Below are 27,430 nucleotides of genomic sequence, written 5' to 3' on the forward strand. Positions count from 1 at the left end.
GCTCCCCTCCGGACGCCTGGGTCCCCTTCCCCATGCCGGTCTCTTCCCCAGCTGACCCGGACGCCTGGGTCCCCTTCCCCATGCCGGTCTCTCCGCCCCGGCCGTGAAAGCGTTAAGGCGGAGGGATGAGGGGGAGGGAGGTGTGGGAGGGGATCCCAGCTCCCGCGGCCAGAGCGGAGAAGCGACAATCTCGGTCTTCCCCGAGCTGGAGCCGCCAGGTGAGGGGGCAGGAGATCTGGGCCGGGGTGCCCCATAGGGGAGCAGGGGTGTGTGTGGGGGGGTATAATCTATGGGGGAACGTCTCTTTAAATGGGGGGCTGTGCCTATGCACCCCCCAAGCTTAACCCCCCCATCTGGGCAGCCTCCCGGAGAGACAGAGAAGGGTCCACGGTCCCCATTGTGAAAGTGGGGAAACTGAGGCGGGGGGGGGGGAATCTGGGAACCGAAGCCAGGTCACTGCTTTCTAACCACTGGCCATCCTTCCCCTTAGACAGACAGACAGACGGGTGCAGGGGGATGGAAAGATAGATAGAGCGTGTAGCCAAAATGGGAATATCTGTCTCCTAGGGCTTTAGAGAGACATTGTGGGGCAAAGGTGAGGGGGGGGGCAGCCCTGGGCTGGCAGGAGCTGCGGGTCGGGAGGGAGGGGCACCGGCAGAGCTGGGGGGGGCGGGGCTGGGCTATCGGGGCTGCGGGTCGGGTGTGAGGGGCCCCGGCAGGGCGGAGGGACGGGGGGAGCCCAGGGCTGGGCGGTGTGGGGTTTAGGCTGCGGGTCAGGCTTGACATTAACCCTTTCCTTTCCTTCCCCAGACTGGCGAAGAACCCCTCCCCCTCGCCGAGTGTCCTGAAGACCCCCCCCACTTTCTGCAACCCCAAAATTCCCTAGGAGGGGCCCCTCCCCCTTTGCCGCATTGGCCCCCCGGATAGAGGGAGGGGAGCCAGTTAACCCTTTCACGCGCGGGGTGGGGGAGCCCCCCAGGGAGGGAAGGGGGCGATCCCTCGGGGGAGGCGCAGGGGGGAGGCGCAGGGGGGGCCCCGAGCGGTGAGGCTGGGGCAGCCCAGAGGGGCGTGGGCTGGGGAAGGGGGGGGTCTCCCCGCGGCAGGATGGGCTGGCGGCGGCGCCCCCCGGCCCAGCGGGAAGAGCGTTTCTACGAGACCTACTACAGCCTGAGCCAGCTGTACCCGCTGCTGCTGCTGCTGGTGCTGGTGCTGGGCACCTGCCTGGCGCTCCTCGCCGCCCACCTGGCCAGCGGCAGGGTGAGGGGCCGGCCGGGGGGGCAGGAAGGGGGCCCCGGGAAGGGATGGGGCACTGCCCCCCCCAGTGACCCACGGTGGAGTCTACTGCTGGGGGTCTTGTGTCCGCTACCGGGCCCCAGTCACGCCCCCTCCCCTTTGCTGCCCCGCTGGGACATGCTGCCCCCCCCCCTCCCCGCTTCATCCCCACTGCCCCCCCCCCCAGCTTCCCCAATCCAGCCCACGCCGGCCCCTGCCCCTCTTTTCCCCACTGCCCCCACCATGCTCTCCCCGCTCCCCCCCCCATCAACCCTTTCTCCACTCAAAGCCCTGGTGGCCTCCGGATCCCAGAGCCCTCTTCCCCGCCCCCCCGCTGTCCCCGGCCCATGACCCGTCCCCCCGCTGTCCCCAGACCTCTGAGCCATCCTCCAGGATCCCCGTCCCTTCCACACCTCTTCCCCCCCCTCCCCGGGCCCCCAACCGCGCCTCCCGCCCCTCCCGCCCCTCCCCGGGCCCCCAACCGCGCCTCCCGCCCCTCCCGCCCCTCCCCGGGCCCCCAACCGCGCCTCCCGCCCCTCCCCGGGCCCCCAACCGCGCCTCCCGCCCCTCTCCCCCCTCCCCAACCGCCCCTCCCCCCCTCCCCGGGCCCCCAACCGCCCCTCCCCCCCTCCCCGGGCCCCCAACCGCGCCTCCCCCCCTCCCCCGGCCCCCAACCGCACCCCCCCGCCCATCCCCCCTCCCCGGGCCCCCAACCGCGCCTCCCGCCCCTCCCGCCCCTCCCCGGGCCCCCAACCGCGCCTCCCGCCCCTCTCCCCCCTCCCCGGGCCCCCAACCGCGCCTCCCGCCCCTCCCCAACCGCCCCTCCCCGGGCCCCCAACCGCGCCTCCCGCCCCTCCCCCCCTCCCCCGGCCCCCAACCGCACCCCCCCGCCCATCCCCCCTCCCCCGGCCCCCAACCGCGCCTCCCGCCCCCAGTCCATCCTCTGAGCTTGCAGGTGCCAGGGGAGGCAGAGGTTGAGGGGGACTGGGGGAGAGGGAGCCAGGTGACCTGGTCAGGCTGGTTAAAAGCCGACCAAGTTGGGGGGCCAGGGGTTTGTCTTCCCCTAGGCTGCCAGCCCCCAGAAATCTTTAGCTGCTCCCCAAAGGGTTAATAGACCAACACCACCACCCAATGGCCAAAGACTGCAGCTGCACACCGTGCGGCTCAGTGTCCCCTAGTGAGCCCCCAGCACCGCGGTGACCCCCTGTGCCCCAAAAGGGCGTTGTGGTGGCTGGAATTTCACTCTGCCATGGGTCTGATCCCCAGGAATTCTCCTCCAACCTGAGCTTCCTCATCACCTTATTCGTGGCCCTGGCTGTTTTCTCCCTCATCCTCATCCTGGTCTGCATCGAGAGCATCTTCCAGGAATGCACACGGGTCTTCTCGGCCATCATCTGGGCTTGCCTCCTAGCCATGGGCTACATCTTTGTATTCACCAGCGGCGTGGTCAGTGCCTGGGACCAGGTGAGACCTAGGGGCGGCTGTACTGTACAATGGGCACTAGGGGGCAGCAGAGGGTGGGGGTGGGGAAGGGGCGGCTGTACTGTATAATAGGCACTAGGGGGCAGCAGAGGGTGGGGGTGGAGAAGGGGCGGCTATATGGTATAATGGGCACCAGGGGGCAGCAGAGGGTGGGGGTGGGGAAGGGGCGGCTATATGGTATAATGGGCACCAGGGGGCAGCAGAGGGTGGGGGTGGGGAAGGGGCGGCTATATGGTATAATGGGCACCAGGGGGCAGCAGAGGGTGGGGGTGGGGAAGGGGCGGCTATATGGAAATAGGGGCTCCATGCTGAGACCTGCCTGGCCTGACTCCCCCCTCTAGGTCTCATTCTTCCTCTTCATCATCTTTACTGTCTACACCATGCTGCCCGTGTGCATGCGGGATGCCGTGGTCGCTGGCCTCGCCTCCTCCCTCTCCCACATCATTGTTTTGGGTGTCTACCTGTCAGCTGGGCGGGGGTCGCGGGCTGAGCTGGCTGTGCAGGTGAGAGCCCCCTACCCGCTGCTCCCCTGCGGTCCTTTGTTCCCCCACAGCAACACCTTCCCTCTCTGCCCTGCTGCCCTCTTGCCTTGATTCCCTTCACTGCCCCCTCCCGACCCTTAGCCCAGCTCCTACCCACCCCATGTCCTATTGGTGTCCTGCATTTCCCAGAACCCCCCTTGTCTCCTGACCCCCTCCTTCTAGCTTCCCTGTCTCCCCATATTGACCCCTTTCCTAGCTGCGTCTCATCCCCTGTCTCCCACCAATTGTCCTGTAGAGGCTGCCCCCCCACACACCCTCATCCCCATCTCCATCGCCTCTCCCATCCATCCAACCCAGTTGCCCCATAGATTCCCAAAGCCATCTCCCTTTTCATGCCCACCTCTGAGCCCCATCTCATCCTCCTCTCTACCCCCACCCCCCACAGCTGCTGGCCAACGCCGTGATTTTCATCTGTGGCAACCTGGTGGGGGCCTATCACAAGCACCTGATGGAGGTGGCTTTGCAGGAGACCTTCCAGGAGACCTTCAAACTCATCCAGTCCCGAGTCAAGCTGGAGTCTGAGAAACGGCACCAGGTGAGGACGGGGGATACCTGCATATTTGTCCCTCTGTCTCACCTTCGCATACCCACTCTGTCCTTCCATCTATCTGATTTCCACATAACCCCTCCATCCATCCACTGATATACCAGACACAGCCCTTCCATCTCTCCCCCTTCTTCATCCATCCCATCTCCAGATTCATACCTTGCAAGCCCAGATGGGATCACTGTGACCATCTCGTTTGAGCTTCTGTACAACACATGCCAGAGGACCGACTCCAAAATAATTCCTAGAGCGGATCATCTAGAAGAAACATCCCATCTTGATTTTAAAATTGTCACTGATGGAGAGTCCACCATGCCCCTCGGTCAATTACTCTCACCTTTGAAAATCTGCACCTGATTTCCAGTCTGAATTTATCTAGCTTCAACATCCAGCCATTGGATCGTGTTAGACCTTTGCTAGTCTGAAGAGCCCATTATTAAGTGTTTGTTCCCCACGTAAGTACTGAAAGACTGTGACCGTGTCACCCCTGAACTTTCTCTTTGTTAAACTCAATAGATTCAACTCCTTGAGTCTATCAATCAAAGGCAGGTTTTCCAACCTTTGAATCATTCTTGTGGCTCTTCTCTGAGGCCTCTCCAACTTATCACCATCCTTCTTGAATGGTGGGCATCAGAAGTGGACACAGGATCCCAGTAACGGTCGCACCAGGGCCAAATCCCAAGGTAAAATTACCTCTCTGCTCCGACTCGAGATTCCCCTGTTGATGCCTCCCAGGGTCCCATTAGCTCTTTTGGCCGCAGGGTGTCAGCTGACTATCCACCACAATTCTTAAATCCTTCTCCGAGTCAAATCTGTGTATCCATGCGTCCAGCCTCCATGCACTGCCCTTCCTCCCCACCCCCATCCGTGCACCCACCCACCCATAGCTTTCCTTCCGTCCATCCGTCCCCATACTCAATGGTCTATTTAATCTCCATACATACCCCTCCCTCCCTCCGCCAGCCCATACACATCCATCACTCCCTCCCTCCTTCCCCATATCCACTCACCCACCTTCCCATCCATCCCTCCCCATCCCCATGCCCATCCATCCACCCACGCATATCTGTCCTTCCCTCCCTCCCTCCATATACACACCCATCTATCCATCAAACCCCATCTCCATAAATATATATCCATCCATCCATCCATCCCCACCCCTGATGCCTCTCACTCATTCTCTACACCTTCCCTCCCCCCCACCCAGGAGCACCTCCTTCTCTCCATCCTACCCGCGTACATTGCCATGGAGATGAAGGCCGAGATCATCGAGCGACTGCGGGACGGGGGGCGGCAGGAAAGCGCAAACAACTTCCACAACCTCTACGTCAAGCACCACAAGAACGTCAGGTACCAAACCCCCCATCCCCACCCCACCCCACGCTGCGAGGGGACAGCAGGGCGCAGGGGGGATGGGTGTTGTGAACCCATGATCCCCTTTTATAAGCACCCTATTCTCTGAGGGCTGCCAGGGCGGTGGAGCAGGGTTAGGGCATGTCTCCCCAACTCTCACCCCTGCATCCAGGACCCTGATGCTGTTTCCCCCGCTTCCTAACTCCCCCCACAGCATCCTGTATGCCGACATCGTGGGGTTCACAAGACTGGCCAGCGAGTGCTCCCCAAAAGAGCTGGTCCTGATGCTCAACGAACTTTTTGGCAAGTTTGACCAGATCGCCAAGGTAAGACAGCCGGATCTCCCCCCTCATCCCCCCCCACAAAAAACCTCCAGCCTCCCAGAAGCTCCCTACACCTCTGCACCCCTCATCAGTAGACCTCTGACCCCGGCACCTCCCTGGGACCTCTCCACCCCACTGGGGGGCCCTTCCTGCGTCCTGTGGGACCCCCACCCCCAGCACCTCCAGAGACACCCCCCTGAACTCCCTATGGATCCACCTCCTACACACCGTTCCAGAGATCAGGCCCCTTCTGTGCCATCCCTACCCTCCTTCACTCCACAGGGTGCCCTTGCACCCCCATGGAAACACCTCCACTCCCTCCCCCCAGGGGGAGATGGGGACCCCTGCCTCCCAGAGATCCACTGTCTCAGACTGAGACCCCTTAGGGACTCCACACCACCTCCAGCTCAAAGACCTCCTACTTTCTCCAGGGGCCTCCAGGGGACCCCCTCTCCCCTGCACGAAACCCAGATCTCCAAGGATCAGCCAGGGGTCGCAGGAGGGAGGGATTTCACATCTCTGTCATAGACTTGAAGGCCAGAAGGGACCATTGTGATCTAGTCGGACCTCCTGCACACCTCTGTCGTGGCTCAGAGCCCTCCCCGTCTCCAGACATTGGAGATATTTACTATTAGCCGACATGGATGAGGCCGTATGCCTTCGGACGCAACCTTGTCAGACCATCCCCTCCAGAAACTTATCCAGCTCAGTCCTTGAAGCCAGTTAGGTCTTTGGCCCTACTGCTCCCCTTGGGAGCCTGTTCCAGAACTTCACTCCTCTGATGGTGAGAAACCTTCATCTAATTTCAAGCCTAACCTTGCTGGTGGCCAGTTTAGATCCATTTGTTCTTGTGCCAACTTTGCTCCTGAACGTCAGTAACACCTCTCCCTCACCTGGTGTGTTTCTCTCGTGAGCGCTGGCAGAGCAGACCAGCAACTCAGCATGGATTCCCAGTGCAATGCTGGGGCAAACCAAGAGAACGTGATCCTTGGACGTATAGCAGAGGAGCGGCGAGTGTGGGAATGGAGGTGATTTTTGCCTCACTGGGAAGACTACCACGGGGACACCGCATCCAGTTCTGGTGCCCACCTCTTACAAAGGACATTGGGAGCTTGGACCGGGGGTAGAGAAGAGCCACAAAATAATTTCGGGGGCTGGAGAAAATGCCAGAGACATAAAGAGCTCATTCTGTTGAGCTTGGCAACAAGAAGCCTGAGAGATGTGCAAGGACCTCCCGGGGGAGCAAATGTGAGGTACTAAACCCCGGTTTAATCTACCAGGGAAGGAACAAGAACCAACGGCTGGAAGCTAAAGATGGAGAAATTCAAACTGGAAATAAGATCTGAATTTCTAAGAGTGGAGGTGATTAACCAATGGAACAAACTCCCAAGGGAGGTGGTGAGGGGCTTCCCCACCTCTTGAAGGTTTCTGATCCAGGCTGGAAGCAACTCTATTTTGGCCAAACCCAAGTGACTGGGTCACTGCAGGGGGAACTGGGTGAAAGTCCCTGGGTATACAGGAGATCAGACTGGGTTATCCTATAGTTGCTTCTCTCCTTTTTGAACTCTGAATTTGGGAGGAGAGGACCAGAATTGCCTTGCTATGAAGGACAGACCCTCTCTTCCCCCTCTCTCTAGGACAATGAGTGCATGCGCATCAAGATCTTGGGTGACTGCTACTACTGCGTCTCGGGGCTGCCGGTCTCGCTCCCCAACCACGCACGCAACTGCGTCAAGATGGGATTGGATATGTGCCAGGCTATCAAGTGAGTACGGATGGCTGCCAAGAGAGATCCACACCTCTGAGAGTATGCTGTGCGGGTGGCCCACCCCTTGGTTGCTGTGATGGGCTTCAGAGCCTGCTCCAATGGGCTGCAACCACTCCACTGGGAGGAGTGGTAGATACGCTGGAGGGCAGGGATAGGATACAGAGGGACCTAGACAAATTGGAGGATTGGGCCAAAAGAAATCTGATGAGGTTCAATAAGGATAAGTGCAGGGTCCTGCACTTAGGATGGAAGAACCCAATGCACAGCTACGGACTAGGGACCGAATGGCTAGGCAGCAGTTCTGCGGAAAAGGACCTAGGGGTGACAGTGGACGAGAAGCTGGATATGAGTCAGCAGTGCCCTTGTTGCCAAGAAGGCCAATGGCATTTTGGGATGTATAAGTAGGGGCATAGCGAGCAGATCGAGGGACATGATCGTCCCCCTCTATTCGACATTGGTGAGGCCTCATCTGGAGTACTGTGTCCAGTTTTGGGCCCCACACTACAAGAAGGATGTGGATAAATTGGAGAGAGTCCAGCGAAGGGCAACAAAAATGATTAGGGGACTGGAACACATGAGTTATGAGGAGAGGCTGAGGGAGCTGGGATTGTTTAGCCTGCAGAAGAGAAGAATGAGGGGGGATTTGATAGCTGCTTTCAACTACCTGAGAGGTGGTTCCGGAGAGGATGGTTCTAGACTATTCTCAGTGGTAGAAGAGGACAGGACAAGGAGTAATGGTCTCAAGTTGCAGTGGGGGAGGTTTAGGTTGGATATTAGGAAAAACTTTTTCACTAGGAGGGTGGTGAAACACTGGAATGCGTTACCTAGGGAGGTGGTAGAATCTCCTTCCTTAGAAGTTTTTAAGGTCAGGCTTGACAAAGCCCTGGCTGGGATGATTTAATTGGGGATTAGTCCTGCTTTGAGCAGGGGGTTGGACTAGATGACCTCCTGAGGTCCCTTCCAACCCTGATATTCTATGATTCTATGATCTCTTGTCCTCCCCCCAGGAAGCTACGGGATGCCACTGGTGTGGACATCAACATGAGGGTCGGGGTGCACTCGGGGAACGTGCTGTGCGGGGGTCATAGGACTCCAGAAGTGGCAGTATGATGTCTGGTCCCACGATGTGACACTGGCTAACCACATGGAGGCTGGAGGAGTGCCAGGGTGAGAGAGGGGCATGGGGGTGCCCCCTAATGATGCATGATGCATGGAGGAACGCGTGTGTTTGTGAGTGTTGGGCCGCCACCAGATGGTGAATGGAGGTACTCCATATAGCATGTGTTTGTGTGTGTTTAATGCTGTCCCTGGTGGTGAATGGAGGAACTGCATATCGGTGTATGTTGTGTCATGCTGCCCCCTTATGAGGAATGGAGAAAAGTCCATGTAGTGTGTTGTGTTATGTTGTGCTGACACCTAATGGTGCATGGAGGAACTGCATATCCATGTGGCACTGCCCCCAAGTGGCACGTGGAGGAACTATATGCCGCTGCGCTGCCGCCCTCTCTTGGTGATGGAAGGACTATCCTGCGTCTCTGCGGGGGGTGCTGCCCCCTGAAGGGGAAAGTGGGAATTATGCCGGGAATTTTCAAAGCCTCCCCAGGAGAAATGAGGCATCAGCTTGGAAAAATCACAGCCTGCATAAGTGTGTGTGTGTGTGGCATGCTGCCCCCTACTGGTGCACAGAGGAATTGCATGCCCTCTCTTCCACAGGAGGGTGCATATAACCGAGGCCACCTTGTCTCACCTGGGAGGGGTCTATGCTGTGGAGGAAACCTGTCGCTGGCAGCGTGACCCCTTCCTGAAGGAGAACAAAGTAAAGACTTTCCTGGTCATTGACCCTTGGGTGAGTCGATGGCGACGACAGGACACTTAACTGGTGCTGATGCAAAGATTAGCGCACAAAGGGTTAATGGGGGTGGGGGTGGGATAGGGAGCCTTTCCCCTCTAGGGGGCGCTGGTTCCCATCCAGCCCCTGGGATGGGGGATGGGTTGGTTCAGGGGGGCAGGGAATGGGACACAGAGCCTGTCCCCTTGAGAGGGTGCTGGTTCCCATCCGGGCCCAGGATTGGGGACTGGTTGGCACATGGGGGGCAGGGAATGGGATAGGGGGTGAGCGTGTCTCTCTCTGGCTGTTTTGTTGTTCTCCATGGCACCAGGTGGGAGCGGAAAGCTGCAACAACACCCTGTCCCCGGTGCCTGGGGAGGGCCAGAAGATGAGGGCGTCTGTCCGTATGACCCGCTACCTGGAGTCCTGGGGGGCTGCCAAGCCGTTTGCCAACCTCAAGCACCTCGATACCATCCCAGCCGATCAGCCAGGATTCACCAGGAACAACCATTCGGTGTGTCCAGCAGGGGGAGGTGTTTGATACGGAGTGAGCCGTGCTGAGCCTCCTCCACACCCCAGCCTTGCTCTCTGCGGCACGGCATCCCCCCAGCGACCCCCTTCGTGCCACTCCCTGCAGCCTGGCGCCCCCCTCCTGAGCCCCCCCCCCACCGCACTCCCTGCAGCCCGGCGCCCCCCTGCCGAGCCCCCCCCCACCGCATTCCCTGCAGACCGGAGCCTCCCCCACCACACTCCCCGCAGCCCGGTGCCCCCCTGCCGAGCCCTCCCCCACCGCACTCCCTGCAGCCCAGCGCCCCCCTCCTAAGCCCCCCCCCACCGCACTCCCTGCAGAGTGGAGCCTCCCCCACCGCACTCCCTGCAGCCCGGCGCCCCCCTGCCGAGCCCTCCCCCACCGCACTCCCTGCAGCCCGGTGCCCCCCTGCCAAGACACCCCCCCGCACACACTATTTAACCAACCAGTTCTCAGTTCCTTCACACACCACTAGGGGGCAGCAGCAGAGACTGAGACATGCCGTGCTTTAAAGGGGTAGCACAAGTGGGAGCTGTCTTACACTGAGTCCCCCTATAGGGGCAGCACAACACCCCATAAATCTGACCCTCCCTTCCCTTTTCTCTCCACAGGAGAGCTCTCTGGGGTCCCTGACCCAGTCGAAGACAGTGGAGCGGTAAGGTGTATCCCCTTCCTGTCCCTTAAAATTTCAGGGGGGCATGACTATCCTGGGGGAGGCAATGAGGGGTGGACTCCTTGTTTGGCCCACAGACGCCTCCCCCTCTGAATCAGCGAACCCCAAATTGTGATGCTCATTCTTCTTCCCCCCTCCTTGGCGGATTTGGGGGTCTTGGTTCCAACGGGTAGAGACGGGGGTGATTGTGGGGGGGTTGAGCCTGTCTGGGGTTCAGTGGGGATTGGAGGGTCAGTGCGGAGGTCACTTTAGGGGTCAGGCTGTGGGGAAGTGAGGAATTGGGGGTCAGTGTAGAGGCTGAATTTGGGGGGGTCAGGCTGGGGAAAGCCGGCGAATTGGGGCAGTGTGGGGGAGATAGTAAGGAGTTTAGACTTGGGGCACAGTGGGCATTTTTAGGGGGTCAGTGTTGGGGTGATTTTGGAGGTAGTGGGCTGAGTTTGGGGGTTCCCTGGCACTGGTCCCCTATGGCATATTGGGGCGACCCCCACTACTGCCTCCTGGGGTCACTGTCCCTTACAGCGGGGGTTCTCAGTGTTCTGAGGCCCCCCACAACAGGGGGGGAGGGGGAACTCTGGGTCAGGGGGTGAGGTAGGGGTCAGCGGGCTTAAGCCAGCTCCCCCTGGCAGGGTCCAAGGAGGGAGCGCCACCTCCCCACCTTGACTCACCTCAGCAGGCCCCGCAGCCTATCTGGGTTGGGGTGGGGAGGGCTCAGCTCAACCAAAAATTATAACGGAAAGGTTGGGGGGCTCAGCTCAAAAAGGTTGAAAACAGCTCAGGGTGCAGGCGGGGGGTTGCTAGGGGCTGTGTGTGGGCGGGGGGTAGCTCAGGGTGCAGGCGGGGGGTTGCTAGGGGCTGTGTGTGGGCGGGGGGTAGCTCAGGGTGCAGGCGGGAGTTGCTAGGGGCTGTGTGTGGGCGGGGGGGTAGCTCAGGGTGCAGGCGGGGGGTTGCTAGGGGCTGTGTGTGGGCGGGGGGTAGCTCAGGGTGCAGGCGGGAGTTGCTAGGGGCTGCGTGTGGGGCGGGGGGGTAGCTCAGGGTGCAGGCGGGGAGTTGCTAGGGGCTGTGTGTGGGCGGGGGGTAGCTCAGGGTGCAGGCGGGAGTTGCTAGGGGCTGTGTGTGGGCGGGGGGTAGCTCAGGGTGCAGGCGGGAGTTGCTAGGGGCTGCGTGTGGGCGGGGGGTAGCTCAGGGTGCAGGCGGGGGGTTGCTAGGGGCTGCGTGTGGGCGGGCGGTAGCTCAGGGTGCAGGCGGGGGGTTGCTAGGGGCTGTGTGTGGGCGGGGGGTAGCTCAGGGTGCAGGCGGGAGTTGCTAGGGGCTGCGTGTGGGCGGGGGGTAGCTCAGGGTGCAGGCGGGGGGTTGCTAGGGGCTGTGTGTGGGCGGGGGGTAGCTCAGGGTGCAGGCGGGAGTTGCTAGGGGCTGTGTGTGGGCGGGGGGTAGCTCAGGGTGCAGGCGGGGGGTTGCTAGGGGCTGTGTGTGGGCGGGGGGTAGCTCAGGGTGCAGGCGGGGGGTTGCTAGGGGCTGCGTGTGGGCGGGGGGTAGCTCAGGGTGCAGGCGGGAGTTGCTAGGGGCTGCGTGTGGGCGGGGGGTAGCTCAGGGTGCAGGCGGGGGGTTGCTAGGGGCTGTGTGTGGGCGGGGGGTAGCTCAGGGTGCAGGCGGGGGGTTGCTAGGGGCTGTGTGTGGGCGGGGGGTAGCTCAGGGTGCAGACGGGGGATAGCTGGGAGCTGTGTGTGGGCGGAGGGTAGCTCAGGGCTGTGTATGGATGGGAGGTAGCTCAGGGTGCAGGGAGGGGGTAGGTTGGGGGCAGGGAGGGGGGTAGTTAGGGGCTGTGTGACGCGCTATCTCAGAGTCAGGGTGAAGACAGGGCAGGTAGCTCAGGGTGCAGGGAGGGGCGAGCTAGGGTGTAACCGTGCCTTTGTGGGTCACAACTAGGATGCCAAATCCAGGACGAACTGCTGAGAAATAGGGCAAACGCAACCCAAAACTGATGGTTATTCTTTTATAAGATAGACCAGACCAGCCACACAAGTAAACTCCTCTTTCCCCACACTGGCTAACAGGAGAACATAACGGCAGTTTCCTCAGGCATTCCAGCTCTTACATCCCCACCAAAAGTCCTGGATTCAGAGATGAGTGGTTCTTTGCCACCAGGCTCCTCAAATAATCGGTTCTCCAGATCCCAAAGGACCAGCACACACCCAGGTCAATCTATAATTTCAATCTTACCCAGAAATCACACTCATGCCAGTCCTTTAGCATCTAACATTTTTAAAGGTTTATTCCTCAAAAGAACGAAAAATGAGAGTTCAAGTTGGTTGAAGGGATCCATGACACCCAGTCCTGGCCAAGTTCCTGGTTCAGGCTTGTAGCCGTGATGGGCTAAACTGCTGGCCGAAGTCAAGTCTCCGTAGTGCGTCCACAGCTGGGGTGGGTCATTCAGGCCTTTGTTCCGAGCTTCCGGTTGTAGCAAAGTCCCCCCAGCGGTTGAAGCAGGACTGAAGACAAAGTGGAGAAGATGCAGCTGCCCTGTATAGTCTCTTGCCGTGCGGCCTCTGCTTCCTTTGTTTCCAACACAAGCTGGCCTGCACCTGGCTGGGAAGCCTGAGCTCTCTCCATGGGCGGGCCCCTGCAGGCCTGGCTGAGTCACCAGGCCTGTCTGCCTTCTCTCAAATGGGTCGACTGGGGAGGTGTGGTCCTCAGTGGGCATCGGCAGGCTAGACAGAGCTGACGCCAGCTTGTCTGGGGGTGTCACCCAGAAGCACAGCCCAAGTTTGAAACACAGACGTACCGCCATGTCTATAACTTCTAGGGCAACGGTGGTACAAACATGTAAGCTAGAGTATCATATCTGGCAAATGAGAACCTTTTTGCAGATATCTTACATGGCCTATCGGGCTGTGACAGGTGTCCCAGTGGCCGGTCATTCAATTAGGGGGAACTGCCGAGAATGGGGCAGATAATCCCAATAAGCTGGTGGGTATTCCAATACTTAGAACGTCACATACAAAAATGATACATGCATGCAGATGGCGTAGTCATAACCAGCGAATCAAACCCTGTTCACAGACACCTCTCTTGACAGCCTTTGTCCAGTATTTGCTGCAAATATAGAACAGTGGTTGCAACAATGATCTGTATGCTCATATTCTAATCGGATAACATCACCTAGGTAGCTCAGGGTGCAGGGAGGGGTTAGCTGGGGCTTTGTATGGATGGGGGGTAGCTCAGAGTGCAGGGAGGGGGTACCTAGGGGCTGTGTATGGGCAGGGGGTGTAGCTCAGGGTGCAGGGAGGGGGGTAGCTCAGGGCTGTATATGGAGGATGGTAGCTCAGGGTGCAGGGAGGGGGTAGCTGGGGCTGTGTATGGATGGGGGGCAGCTCAGGGTGCAGGGAGGGGGTACCTAGGGGCTGTGTATGGGCAGGGGGTGTAGCTCAGGGTGCAGGGAGGGGGTAGCTCAGGGCTGTATATGGAGGATGGTAGCTCAGGGTGCAGGGAGGGGGTAGCTGGGGCTGTGTATGGATGGGGGGCAGCTCAGGGTGCAGGGAGGGGGTACCTAGGGGCTGTGTATGGGCAGGGGGACGTAGCTCAGGGTGCAGAGAGGGGGTAGCTCAGGGCTGTGTATGGAGGCGGGTAGCTCAGGGTGCAGGGAGGGGGTAGCTCAGGGCTGTGTATGGACGGGGGGGGTGTAGCTCGGGGCTGTGTATGGACAGGGCGGGGGTGTAGCTCGGGGCTATGTGCCAGGAGGGCTCCCCTGCAATCCCTCTTCCCCAAGGGCTCTGCCAGACAGGGAGCTGGGTCCCCCACCCCAGTGGCTCTTATGGGCTGCGGGAGCAAAGGGGGCTGGGAGCTGAGGAGCAGCCTCAAAGCCCACCAGCGGTAGCTGAGGGAACGCGGCTGCCTGCCCCATGGCACCAGCCAGAGCAGCAGCTGCCCCACACTGCCCAGCTGTGGCTTCCCGCCTCTGACCGGGCCAGGGAGCGGGGTGAGAAGGAGGTGGACCGGGGCATGGAGCTGCCTTGCTCTTGCACGGTAGCCTGGTGGGGGGCATCGCCCCCGTGTCTCCCCAACTCTGCCCATGGGCTCGGGGCTCCAGAATTCAGCCCAGCTGCTCCCGCCTCCCACCCCACGGCTCCTGGCTTCAGTCCTGTGGGAGGTGCTGGGGCTCGGGCTCTGGGTTCTAGCCGCAGGGCCCCACGGGACCCCTGTTGAGAACTGCTGTCTTACAGGGTGCTCTCTCCCCTCCCCCATGTCTCCCTCCCCCACCCCCCATTCTATTTTCAGGGTTCGTTCCCCCAAGGGGCCGGATGAGGAGCTCGATGGGGTAGATGAGAAATTTTTCCAGGTGTTGGAACAGCTCAACTCCCAGAAGTAGGGTCCTGGGGTGTGGAGGGGGGGCAGATGGGGAGGGGCAGGAGGGGGGACCTTGGGGTAGATGGGGAGAAAAGGGTGCGGAGGGGAGAGGGAGGAGGGTCTGGGGTATTGGGGAACTGGGAAGCGGGGAGAAAGAGGGAGCCGGTGGGACATAAGAGAAGGTGCCATGGGGGGCAGGACACAGGGGCTGAGGAATCAGTGCAGGGGAAAGGCAGAGGGGGAAGGGTGCATGGGGCGGGAGGGAAGAGAGGAGCAGCGAGGAAGAGGATGGGGGCAGAGGCTGGGATTGGGTGCTGGGGCTGGGGTATGTGTGTATCTGGGGGGTGGAGGCAGGGGGGAGTCCCAGACCCCGCCCACTCCCCTCTCTCCACCCTGTTTCAGGCAGTGGAAGAAGTCAGAGGATTTTAACCGCATCACCCTATACTTCAAGGAGAAACTCATGGAGAAGGAGGTGAGCTGGGCTTCCCGATGGGCGAGGGGGCACTGCCAGGGTGGAAGCTCGCAGCCCCCAGGGCAAGCAGGGCACCAACCCCGTGTGACGGCTGACTTGGGATGCTCTGCCCCATGGGCCCCCTGATGGCCAGTGTCCCTCCTGCAGCTCTCTCTGCTCCCTCCCCCCCGCCCCCCCCCCGCGCAGGACCCACTCTCTGCCCCATGGCCCCCCTGGTGGCCACTGTCCCTCACTGCGGCTCTCTCTTTCTCACCATGTAGTATCGACTCTCAGCTCTGCCTGCCTTCAAGTACTACACGGCCTGCACCTTCCTGGTCTTCCTCTCCAACTTCCTCATCCAGATGCTGGTGGCCCACAAGTGAGGATGAGAGAGGGGTTGGGATCCCCTCAATCCTGACCTGCAGCCCCTTGCAAGCCCAGCCCTGGGCTCCCCCACCATTGCACATGGATTGTCTGAGCCAACCGGAGTCATGTCCCAGCCCTGAGCCAAGGAACCTCAGAGTCATAAATCATCCAACTGGTGCTAATGGGACAGAAATGCCTCCTGAACTTGTCATCACCAGGGCTTCCCTCTCTAACCCCCCTCCACAGCTCTGCCGGTGCCCCTCAATCCCGACCCAGAGCCCCCTGATAGCCCAACCCTGGGCTCTTCCCCCCCACAGCTCTGCCAGTGCCCCTCACTCCTGACCCGCAGTCCCTGCTAGCCCAGCCCGGGGGTCCCTATTATTTCTAGTTTGTCTTCTGTTCTCCTCCAGGACCCCAGCTCTAGGAATCTCCTACGGCATCTCCTTCTTCCTCTTCATCCTCCTCCTCTTCACCTGCTTCGCTGGGAACCTGGCGGTAAGTGAGATGAGCAGGTCACTGCTGTGGGGAAGCTCACAGCTCCAGAGTTGCCCTTGTATTCTCCCCCCTCCCAACATGCCCCAGCTAGGGAAATCCCTCGTCCCTTCAGCTCCTGGCTGGGGGCTATCTAACCCTCCCCTCTCCCCTCTGCCTGCTTTCCCAGAAGTGCTTCCAGAAAGGCCCCAAGATGCTGTACTGGGTGCCCTCCCTCTCCACGGCCGTCTGCACCCAGCCCTGGCTCCGGGTCACCCTGGGCATCACCACCATCCTGGTCGTCCTCACCATGGCTATGTTCAACTTCGTGAGTAACCAAAGGAGGGGGCGTTCTCTCCCCAGCTCTGGGAGAGGAGTGGGGTCTAGTAGAGTAGAGGGGCTGGGCTCCAGGACTCCTGGGTTCTATCCCCGGCTCTGGGAGGGGAGTAGGGTCTAGTGGTTAGATTGGGGTGGGGATGGGAGCCAGGTCTCCTGGGTTCTATCCCCAGCTGTATCCCTCTTGCTGCTTACGATTACCTCCTCCTCTTTGAGCAGTTCTTCATACCCACGCCCTGGTGTCCTCCACCATCCCACAATCCCGCGGTGCCGGTGAACGCCACATGGGAATCTCCCTCAACCGATTCCTTATTCAGCATTCCGGTAAGCTTCACGCCCCAGTGGGATGCTGTCGCTCTTGAAGGTGGACTTGGGAAGGTCTTTAACTCACCACCCCCTTTCTCCCTTGCCCTGCCCCCTTCCCTGTGCCCCACCCCTTCCCCCCATGCCCCTCCCCCTTGCCTCCACAGTACTATGTTTACTGTTGCATCCTGGGACTCCTCTCCTGCTCCCTCTTCCTCCACATGAATTTTGAACTCAAGCTCCTGATGCTGACGCTTTGCCTGGTGATCTACAACGTCCTCTTTCTCCACAGCCACGCCTGGCTCTCCGACTGCTACGTCGGGCGCCTCTACCCCAACCAGACCGTGCTCCGGTAACTGCTGGGGCGGTGCCCCTGCAGCGCCCCCTAGGGCAAGCACTGACCGTTGCGCCCCCACCCTGCTCCCTGCAGCACAGCACCCCCTAGGGCCAGCACTGACTGTGTGGAGGGAGCGCCCTCTACTGAGTCTCCACCCCCAGCTCCCTGAAGCGCAGCGCCCCCTAGTGTCTCACTGGGGCCAGCACTGATGGCCAGGGTAGAGCGCCCCCTACATAGCCCCTGCCCCAGCAGAACCTGGAAGTCTTCCACTCAAACGCAACGCAGTCCTGCTTAGCCAGTCCGAGCTGGGCCCAGGTCTGCTCTCCGCTTAGGGTTACCAGATGTCCCGTTTTCTACCAGAAAGATGTACTGACCGGACACTACAAGTCCGGTAACCCGTGGCGGGAGGCAAGGAGGGGAGGCAACAGGTTGTCAACCCGTGCCATCCCCTGCTCAGCCACGGCCACCTCCTATGGCTTGTGAGCAGGCAGGCAGGCTCTGCAACAGACTGCAGCTCCGGAGCAGAGGGAGCCCAGGGCGGGGAGGGAGCATCCGGCTAGGAGGAAGTGGGAGGAGAGAGGGGAGCGAGCAGGGCCTTGGGGAAGAGACAGAGAAGTGGGCAGGGCTTTGAGGGAAGAAGCTGTGCGAGGGGCATGGCTGGGGTCTTGAGGAAACACATGGAGCAGGGTCAGGGCCTCGAGGGAAGAGGCGGGGCATGGGTACAGCATGGGGTACTGGTTGTCAGCAATTAGAAAGTTTGGCAACACTCTCTCTGCTACCTGGTCTCTCTCCTTCTGCCCACAGGCCAGGGGTCCTGAAGGAACCCAAGCTGATGGGAGCCGTTTCCTTCTTTGTCTTCTTCTTCACCCTGCTGGCCCTGGCTAGACAAGTGAGTCACAGCGCCCCCTAGGGGTGGGGCACTGCCACCCCAGACGCCTGGGTCCTATTCCCCTCCCAGTTTCTCCCCCTGTGGGGCTGAGAGCTGCAGGGCCCACTGGGGACCTCCCCTGGGTTCCCTTCTCTATCCTAGTTTGTCCTGCTGCGGTGCCCCTGGGGTGAGCACCTGGTACTGCAATCCAGGACACCTGGGTCCAGTCTCCCATCCCAGTCTGTTGTGGTGCAAGCCGCCTAGAAGAAAGTCTCCTGTACTGCTGTCCCGGACACCTGGGTCCCACTCTCTCCCTGGGTGCTGGGAGCTGCAGTGCCCCTACAGGTGAGTGCCCTGCACTTCCGTCCCTGGGGCCTGGGTCCCATTCCTTGTCCCAGGCTCCCCCCCCCAGGTGCTGGGAGTTGAATGCTATCCTGGATGCCTGGGGCCCCTCCCAGTCGCTCCTACTGGGTGCTGGGAAGTGCAGGGCCCATTAGGGTGAGAACCGCCCCTCTCCGGGACTGAGGGGCCTGATGGGCCCGGTCCCTTTGTCTCTCTCTCTCAAAGAACGAGTATTATTGCCGTCTTGACTTCTTGTGGAAGAAGAAGTTCAAGAAGGAGCGTGAGGAGATCGAGACCATGGAGAACCTGAACCGTGTCCTGCTGGAGAATGTGCTCCCGGCCGACGTGGCACAGCAATTCATCGGCCAGAACCGGCGTAACGAGGTCAGCCCGGCTGCGCGCCTCCCCTTTAACGGGGGAATTTCTGACTGCCACCATTCAATTCTCCAATGCTGCCACCCGGTGGCCAAGCTGGGTACTGCAGCCAGAAGGAAGTGGGCTAATGATTCATAGAATTTCCCCAAGTTTAAGGCTGGAAGGGACTGTTAGGTCAGCTAGTCTGACTTCTGTGGAACATAAGTCACTGATCTTCACCCAGGTACCACTGTACTGAGCCCAGCTTGGGTTAGACCAAAGTGTTTCAGTCCTTGGGAGGCTAAACTGTTGTGGCCACTGGAGAGACTGAGGTACTGCCATGCCCGAGGACCCTGCAATGGCAGGAATTTGATTTGGTAACATGAGCCGAGGTGATGCCGGCAGGCATCCCACGCCTATGCTTCAGAGGAAGGTGAAAACTCGCCCCAGATCCTTGCCAATCTGACCTGGAGGGATGTTCCTTCCCCACCACAAATCTGGTGACCCAGAGCATGTGCTCCAGGACTAACCAGCCAGGCATCTAGACCCAGGGTTCTCTGAACCACCTCAGAGCCCTGGTCCACCCCATCCAATGTCCCATCTGCAGCTGTGGCCAATCCCTGATACTTCAGAGAAAGGTGAAAAAATACCATGGAATGCATCTGGCTAATTATGCATTGAGGGGGAAAAGAATCTGACCTCTGCATTCCCCATCCTGGTCCCGTCTCCCTGGGGCTGAGAGCTGCGGGTCCATAGGGATGTCACTTGGATGTCAGGGTCCCATTCTCCATCACACTCCCCTGTGGGGCTGAAAGCTGTGGGACCCATGGGGATGTTGTCCCAGATCTCTGGGTCCCATTCCCATGCTACTCCCTCACCTGTGGTGCTGAGAACAGCAGGGCCCATAGGAGAACTCTCCTGGATGCCTGGGTCTCATTCCTGAGATCCTGACATGACGTGTGTCCATATAAATTTGCCAACATATGGACACTCAGTTCCTATTGAAATTATTGGGATTTAGGACCGTAGGACTGGAAAAGGCCTCCTGGGTCACCAAATGCAGGTCCTGCTACCTCAGATAGCCCTGTCTTCCCTATTGAGCACCATCCTCACACTACTATAGGGTTTCCCCACCACCACCAGTCCTATTAGAGGCTGTTCCAGAACCTTCTTTGTCTGATGGTCAGAAACCTTCTCATCTTCTCCAGCCTCAGTTGCCTCCCTTGTTAGTTTATCCCATTTGTTCTTGTGTCAGCATTGTCTTTTAGTTTCATAAGCTCTTCCCCGGCCCTGGTGTTTCCCCCCGATGCATTTACAGAGAGCAATCTGCCTATGTTTCAAGCTAAATAAACCCAGCTCTTTTTCCTCTTGTCAGACTGGCTCTCCATTCCCCCGATCATCCTTGCCGCCCTTCTCTGCATCTGGTCTAACTTGAATGAGTTTGAGCTAGCGAATCATGCTGGCTGGTTTGAGCATCTCAACAGCTGCTGTTGAATTGCTCTTGTGGGGTCTGTTGTGGTGGTGTAGTGGAATCTTTTTGGTGTGATGTTGTTGAATGAGGCAGTGGTTGCGTTGGGTGGGTCATAATAATTGGTTGTGTTGGGTTTTGTTTCATGCGAGGTGATGGATCGGTTCAGGAGGCTATGGTGGTCTGGTGGGGTTTTGCTTTGGGTTGTGGTGTAGCAGGGGGCTGGTTGGTTGGGTTTAGCGATCGGTGGGTTGTCTGGGTTTGGTGGGTAGTGTTGGTTGGGGCTGGTTGGGTTTCACTGACTGTGTTGGTTCGCTGTGGTGCACTGTGTCAGTTGGTGGTGTTTGGGTTTGATTGGTTGTGACGGTAGGTGTGTTCACTGGAGCCGGGTCGCTGGAATGGGCTCTGCTGGCTGACTGGGATGGGCTGCGTTTGGATTAGTTGGATGGGTTTGGTGGCTGCTGTGTGTGTTGGGGGTGCTTGGGTTTGGCTGGCTGTGGTGAGGGGTGTGTTGCCGGAGTTGGCTAACTGTGGTGGGTTGTGTTGACTGGGGTGGTTGGGTACATGCTGGTGGCTGTGTCCACTGGGGATGTTTGGCTTTGATTGGCTGTGGTGATCAATACGTTGGTTGAGTTTGGATAGCTGTGTTGGTTGGTGGTGGGGTCTACAATGGACGGTGGGGGTGTGGTTTGATAGGCTGTATTGTTTGGGAGTGGCTGGGTTTGTATGGCTGTGCTGCTTGGAGCTGGCTGGTCGTGGTGGGCTCTGGCTGGCTCAGGTGGGCGGTATTGATCATGGTGGCTGAGTGTACTGCCAGGGGATGATGGTTGGGGTTGGTGGACTATATTGGCTGTACTGATTGTGGTGGTTGGATAGGTTTAGTGAGGTCTGTGTTGGCTGGGGGTGTTTGCGTTTGGTTGGTGGTAGGGTTGGCTGTGGTAGGTGGGTTTTGGCTGTGGTTTGATTTGCGTCTATCTGCCCTGTCCACGCTCTGTGTGAAGTTATCAGAAAGTGATGCACTGTCTCTCTCTCCCACCCACCCTCCCTTCCAGGACCTTTACCATCAATCCTATGACTGTGTCTGCGTCCTCTTCGCCTCCATCCCTGACTTCAAGGAGTTCTATTCTGAATCCAATGTCAACCATGAAGGACTGGAGTGCTTGCGACTGCTCAACGAGATCATTGCAGATTTTGATGAGGTCCGAGGCGGTTCAGATGAGATCTGGGCACTGGAAAGTGGGCAGCATCTCAGCACATAGTTAATGGGTCATGGGGCCGATCTGGGGCAGAGGGCTTCTGTCTCGATAGAGCTGGTTGGGCTGAGGATCCAATCCAGGGGAAGTAGGGAGAGTGAGATGGGGCTGAATGGACCAATGACTTGGTTATTTCCAATCCTGCAGCTGCTCTCGAAGCCAAAATTCAGTGGCGTGGAGAAGATCAAGACCATTGGCAGCACCTACATGGCAGCTACGGGATTAAATGCCACTTCTGGCCAGGACAATCAGCAGGTACCTCCTTTTTCTCTCCTTTCCAGAGCTCCAGCCAAGTGTTCCCCAGTTTCCCAGAACCCCTTGGGGCTGGGTGACAGCTCCTGAGCTTCCCCTGTGTCCCATCTCTCTCAGACCCTTGCTCATCTCCTGGACATATGCTCTGATGGTGGGTTGACTGTTTTCTCATTGGTTGTGGGTGGGGTTAGGCATTGGTTCCCTGATTGTGATTGGTGGATTTTCCTCCTCCTCCCACTGTGGTGGTGGTGGGGTTTACCCTTCAGGATGCCGAGAGGAGCTACACCCATCTGGGCATCATGGTGGAGTTCGCGGTGGCCCTGATAGCCAAGCTGGATATCATCAATAAACACTCCTTCAACACCTTCAAACTCCGTGTGGGTGAGTCCCCTCCAACCTAGATCAGGAACTGTCTCCCCCAGGCTCTGCAACCTTTGCTGTCCATTGGATGTGGCCAGCATTGGCATGGCCAACATTGACCCTGCTGACGGCCAATGTTGGGTCTGTTGGTTGGCCTTGCAGGTTGGGCACACCAACTATGGCCAATGTTGACCTCACTCAACTGGCCGTGCTTCCCCAGTTTCCAGTGATGACCCAACCCACTTGACCACATGCGCAATGACCAGTGTTGACCCTTCTCAGATGGCTGATTTGGGGATATGTGACTGGGGAGGAACAATGTAGGGATTTGGGAAATGTGTTTGGTATTTGGGTGTCAGGATTTCAACATTGGGTGCTGGAATGTTGATGTTCGGTGCTGGGATTTCAGAGGTGTTCCAACAGACTGTCATCCTAGATAATTTTTGAGGCTCTCATGAAATGTTCACGTGGTCTCACCCTGCACAAATCTTACTAGCTGTGTCCCCCATCCTCCTACATTTGTCTCTCTCCCACCTTCCCACATCCTTTCCAGGTATAAACCATGGCCCAGTGGTGGCTGGTGTGATTGGAGCCCAGAAACCACAGTATGACATTTGGGGAAACACAGTGAATGTGGCGAGTCGCATGGAGAGCACTGGAGTGCTGGGGAAGATCCAGGTCTGAGGAATGATGCAGTGTTGCCTACTTAGCAACTTAGTGACTTTTTAGTTTCCCTAGCGAGAAAATAAGTGTCAAAGTGACCAGTGACAAATCTAGTGACTTTCACTGCCCATTGCAGTGACATTCAGAGAAAGACGTCACCAATGTGTGTAGTCACAAAATCATTCACAAGCAGCTCAATAGTGTTAATCAAATCCATTCCATGCTCTTCTTACTACATTCTATTGCACACCAGGTCAATGTCATCAGGTCTCAGCTGAGCATGTCCTCGGAAGGAATCACATTCCAGGGCTGTCAAGGTTCCTTCCCCACTCTGAACTCTAGGGTACAGATGTGGGGACCTGCATGAAAACCTCCTAAGCTTACTTTTACCAGCTTAAGTTAAAACTTCCCCAAGGTACAAACTATTTTACCTTTTGCCCTTGGACTTTCGCTGCCACCACCAAATGTCTAACCGGGTTTATTATTGGGAAAGAGTTGTTTGGACACGTCTTTCCCCCAAAATCCTACCAAAACCTTGCACCCCCCCTTCCTGGGGAAGGTTTGATAAAAATCCTTACCAATTTGCATAGGTGACCACAGACCCTAACCCTTGGATCTTAAGAACAATGAAAAAGCAATCAGTTTCTTACAAGAAGAATTTTAATAGAAGAAAAAGTAAAAAGAATCATAGATTCATAGATATTTAGGTCAGAAGGGACCATTATGATCATCTAGTCTGACCTCCTGCACAATGCAGGCCACAGAATTTCACCCACCTCTGTAAAATCAGGATGGTAAATACCTTACAGGGTAATTAGATTCAAAACATAGAGAATCCCTCTAGGCAAAACCTTAAGTTACAAAAAGACACAAAAACAGGAATATCCATTCCATTCAGCACAGCTTATTTTCTCAGCCATTTAAAGAAATCATAATCTAACGCATCTCTAGCTAGATTACTTACTAAGTTCTCAGACTCCATTCCTGTTCTGTCCCTGGCAAAAGCATCACCCAGACAGACCCAGACCCTTTGTTTCTCCCCCCTCCAGCTTTGAAAGTATCTTGTCTCCTCATTGGTCATTTTTCAGAGTAAGAGCCGTGTTAGTCTGTATTCGCAAAAAGAAAAGGAGGACTTGTGGCACCTTAGAGACTAACCAATTTATTTGAGCATAAGCTTTCGTGAGCTACAGCTCACTTCATCAGATGCATTCAGTGAGCTGTAGCTCACGAAAGCTTATGCTCAAATAAATTGGTTAGTCTCTAAGGTGCCACAAGTCCTCCTTTTCTCATTGGTCATTGTGGTCAGGTGCCAGCGAGGTTATCCTAGCTTCTTAACCCTTTCCAGGTGAAAGGGTTTTTCCTCTGGCCAGGAGGGATTTTAAAGGTGTTTACCCTTCCCTTTATACTTATGACAAGGGCGTCTTGGGCTGAGATCACTATAATCTTCAGGCGAGGAACAGAAGTTCGTGGAGGCTAATTAAATATTTGCTAAAGCCAGGGGCACTTTGGTGAGAGCAGCACATTCGCCAGGGCCTGTGTGTTCTTTCTCCCTGCTCCGTAGTAGGTAGCCCAGCCTGTGTGATGCAGGGAAAGCCGGCTAATGAAGCGAGCAGGGCGGGCGAGGCAGGTTAGCCAGCAAGGAGAGCTGCACGGATGGAAGATGGGGTGGGATGAGATGGGGCCATGTGCCCCAATGGGGCAGGGGGCACCGTTGCCTTCAGGGATGAAGCCCTTACTACAGGGTCAAAGGTGGAGCTAGCTTGATTTTGGTTCCTCTTTACTCCTTCCCTTGGCATGGCCTGGGTTTAGTGGCCCAGCTGTTTTCAGAAACGAAACCCCGGCAGTGGGGGGAAGGGGTCCGGCTAGCAGATTTTTTTGTTTTTAAATCTACTTTCTTGGCTCCCTACAGTGCTGAGCTCAGGTCAGGCAAATGCCCTCTTCCCCCTGGCTCTGGGCCCTCCCTTTCACTCACCTGCCGGCTCAAATCCAGGCTGGCAAGATGAGGCTCAGCTGAAATGAACCAACCCCAGCCGCCCTGGCTGCAGTGTACAGAGAGCCCTTCCCAATGCGCAGAGGGCTGTGGTTTCCTTCCCAATGCGCAGAGGGCGCCCTCCTGATGACGACTGTACTGGTGTAGTTGCTTCTGGTGTGCAACAGAACGTAGTAAGAAGAGCCTGGAATGGATTTGATTAACACTATCGAGCTGGTTGTGAATGATTGTGTGACTATACTCACCTGTGTGTGTGTGTGATTCTCTGTTGAATTCTCTGGAAATCTGGTTCGGTGACATTTTTGACCCCTTTTGAGTGCTTCAACAGCCGCATCTAGCGACTTCTCAGGGTTTGTCTGGTGCCTTCCTGCTATATGGAGTTGGCAGCACTGTCGTGGGGGGCACTGCTGTGGGGTAGCTCACCGCACTAGGGTCCCTCGCTGGGCATGCAGTGGGGAAGCTCACACCGGAGGGAAGAAAGTGGGGGGAGCAGGGTGGAAGTGTGGTCCCCAACCTCACCTAGGCCCTACCTGTCATGACCTACTCAGGGACCATGGCATCGCTGTGGGGAAGCTTGCAGCACCAGAATCCCTCCAACCTGGGAGCTCGGAGAGATGCTGAAATTACAAGGCTAATTTTCTCCCTTCCCTCCTTTACTCCTCCTCCCCCCAGGTCACAGAAGAGACAGCCAGGGCCCTGGAGACCCTGGGTTACACCTGCTACCTCCGTGGGATTATCAAGGTCAAGGGCAAAGGCCAGCTACGGACATACTACGTCTGCACCGACCTGTCCCGCTCTGGCCTGCAGGCCCCCATGCTCAGCTGAGAGCTTCCCTCCCTCTCCCTCCCCCGGACAAATGGACACAGCACGGCCTACAGAGGGCTGGTCTCCTTCTGTCCCACTGCAGTACTTCCTCTCCACCACTGGGGGGAGCTGGCACAGGAGCCTGATGGCTTTGCATTCGTCCCACTCATGTCATGACTTGATGCCTGGACTCAGTCTTTCACAATGAGACAAGCGAAGGGCTGCGGGAGACTTTGGGGGCAGCTCACAGGGCGATGAACCCCACCTGAAGGAGGCATGGAAGGGGGGCTGTTTTGAGGTGGATGGGGTTCAGAAGGGAATGACACCCCTGAAGAGCTGGGTGAGAGAACATGGGGGTACAGGGAGAGTTCGGAATAACACGATCCCCCTCAGTGAGGGGCTGGGGGAGCCAGATGAGGAGAGTCCCCCCTCTTCCCCTTTAATCCCTCTTCCTTGAAGCCGGCCCACCCCCACCCCCCAGGCCCCAAATGTGCTGTGGTCTCAGCCTCATCTGTGTATGTGCTTCCTGTTACCCAAGATCAGTGGCAGGAAACCGCGGCTTCCGGAGAGACCAGAACTGGCTTCCCCGGGAAGATCATCCTTCCCCAGGGTGTGCCAGGGCCTGCAGGGCAGGGGAGGTTTAAGTGGGGATTGTGTGTGCAGAGTAGGGAGGGAGTGTGTGTGAGTGTGAGTGTGTAGGGGGAATTTCCTATAGCTTTAGTATAGGCAGGGCCATTAGTCAGCCTGATTGCCTGGCAGCCTGCCACTATAAGATCCCAGTTTCTGGTGATCTTGCTGAACTCACGCTGAAATTTCCCACACCGGGCTGATTTTATTTTATTTTATTTTTTTTCTGGAAAGTTTCAGCCCACTAAGTTCAGCCGTTTCGGAGAACGAGGCGAGTGAAAAATCTACTCTGGCAAGCTTTTCTTTCAGCCGCCCTAGTGCCCCCTTGCTTCAGAGCAGGAACTTGGAAATTTGGCAGCTAAGAGCCTCTGCCCATTCGGTCTGTACCTGAGGCTCAGCAGGGTTTTCCCGGCAGTTGCAGCTCTGGGCCAAGATGATGCTGAGGACAAGCACTGGGAGCAGGGCTCCTGTCTCACTTCTGCGCTCAACGCGCCCCTGCCGGGCCCAGGAGACGGAAGCTGCCCGAGTTGAATGAAGAGGGGAGAAAATTGGGTGAGGGGAGTTAGGCAAGGGGAATGAAGAGCCAGGAGGGGAGGGAAGGGGGCATAGCTTGGAGGCGGGCAGAGTATGGCACTAGGAGCTTAGAAAGGGGACTGGGACTGGTTGGGCAAGGAGACTGGGACCAAGAGGGGAGACTGGGACTGGCTGGGCAATGAGACTGGAACCTGAGAAGAGACAGTGGGACTGGGAGCTGCTGGGGTGGGGGATTTTTAGGTCAGAAGTGGGCAATAGATCGTTTAGTCTGACTTCAGAAGACACTGGGGCTGTCTGGGCAACAAGACTAGGGCTGTCTGGGTGGGGAGCCTGGGACTGGCTGGACAAAGAGGCTGGGACTGGAAGCCAGGAAGACAAGTGGAAAATGGGAGATAGGGGAAAGGGGGCTGGAAGCCAGGAGGTGCTGGTGTGGGGAGACTGTATGCAGACAAGGCACTGGTATGGGAGCAAACAGGTGTGCAACCAACGCTTGTCCCCCTCTAGTGCAGGCCCACATAGAGGATGACTGCCTGCTACTGCTACCCGTTATTCTGCCGATCTCTGTGCAGGGGATCCAATGATTCCAGCCCTGCTGATGGGCCACGTGCGTGCCAATAGGATGCCACAGGAGGGGATTTCTGTGCAGGGTTTTTTTGTTTGTTTTTTCAGTTTCCTTTTGTAAAAACCCAGGAAATCACCCACAAAAGCTACATTAAAAGAATATTATTAAGGTTCCAAAGCTGAGCATGCTCAAATAAGGAAATGCCCAAAGTCAGGGGCCCTGTGCAAAATTGACTGCGGTAATGTCTTTTAACTTAGTTTTTTGTGGATGTAATTATTATATTTAAGGTCATGTAGGAATACACAGCATTACTGATTTGTAAACGGTGTCTCTGTGGCTATCTGTTACTCGCTGCACACACATTAAGCAATTTTTTCCCCCTGAGCAGGGGCTGGCAGGGACACACACACACACACTGCAGGTCTGATCCC

At 57.7% G+C, this 27,430-nt stretch overlaps 1 protein-coding gene across 1 annotated transcript; it reads left to right on the top strand.

Moving 5' to 3' along the window:
- The first annotated feature begins 1,042 nt into the window (after positions 1–1,042).
- Positions 1,043–27,322, top strand: ADCY4 (adenylate cyclase 4). The gene is given in 26 exon segments (XM_078848228.1): positions 1,043–1,257; positions 2,539–2,736; positions 3,096–3,257; positions 3,682–3,831; positions 5,051–5,193; positions 5,411–5,522; positions 7,157–7,284; positions 8,295–8,364; positions 8,366–8,454; positions 9,001–9,133; positions 9,447–9,629; positions 10,256–10,299; positions 14,590–14,676; positions 15,061–15,130; positions 15,391–15,488; positions 15,886–15,970; positions 16,137–16,274; positions 16,502–16,606; positions 16,753–16,937; positions 17,727–17,811; positions 18,358–18,516; positions 21,007–21,153; positions 21,355–21,462; positions 21,726–21,840; positions 22,373–22,497; positions 25,145–27,322. Coding segments are annotated over 26 exon segments (3,225 nt in total). The 5' UTR covers positions 1,043–1,104; the 3' UTR covers positions 25,298–27,322.
- Positions 27,323–27,430: the final 108 nt, after the last annotated feature.

The sequence above is a fragment of the Lepidochelys kempii genome, chromosome 13 (genome assembly GCF_965140285.1).
Source record: "Lepidochelys kempii isolate rLepKem1 chromosome 13, rLepKem1.hap1, whole genome shotgun sequence".
NCBI lineage: Eukaryota > Metazoa > Chordata > Testudines > Cheloniidae > Lepidochelys > Lepidochelys kempii.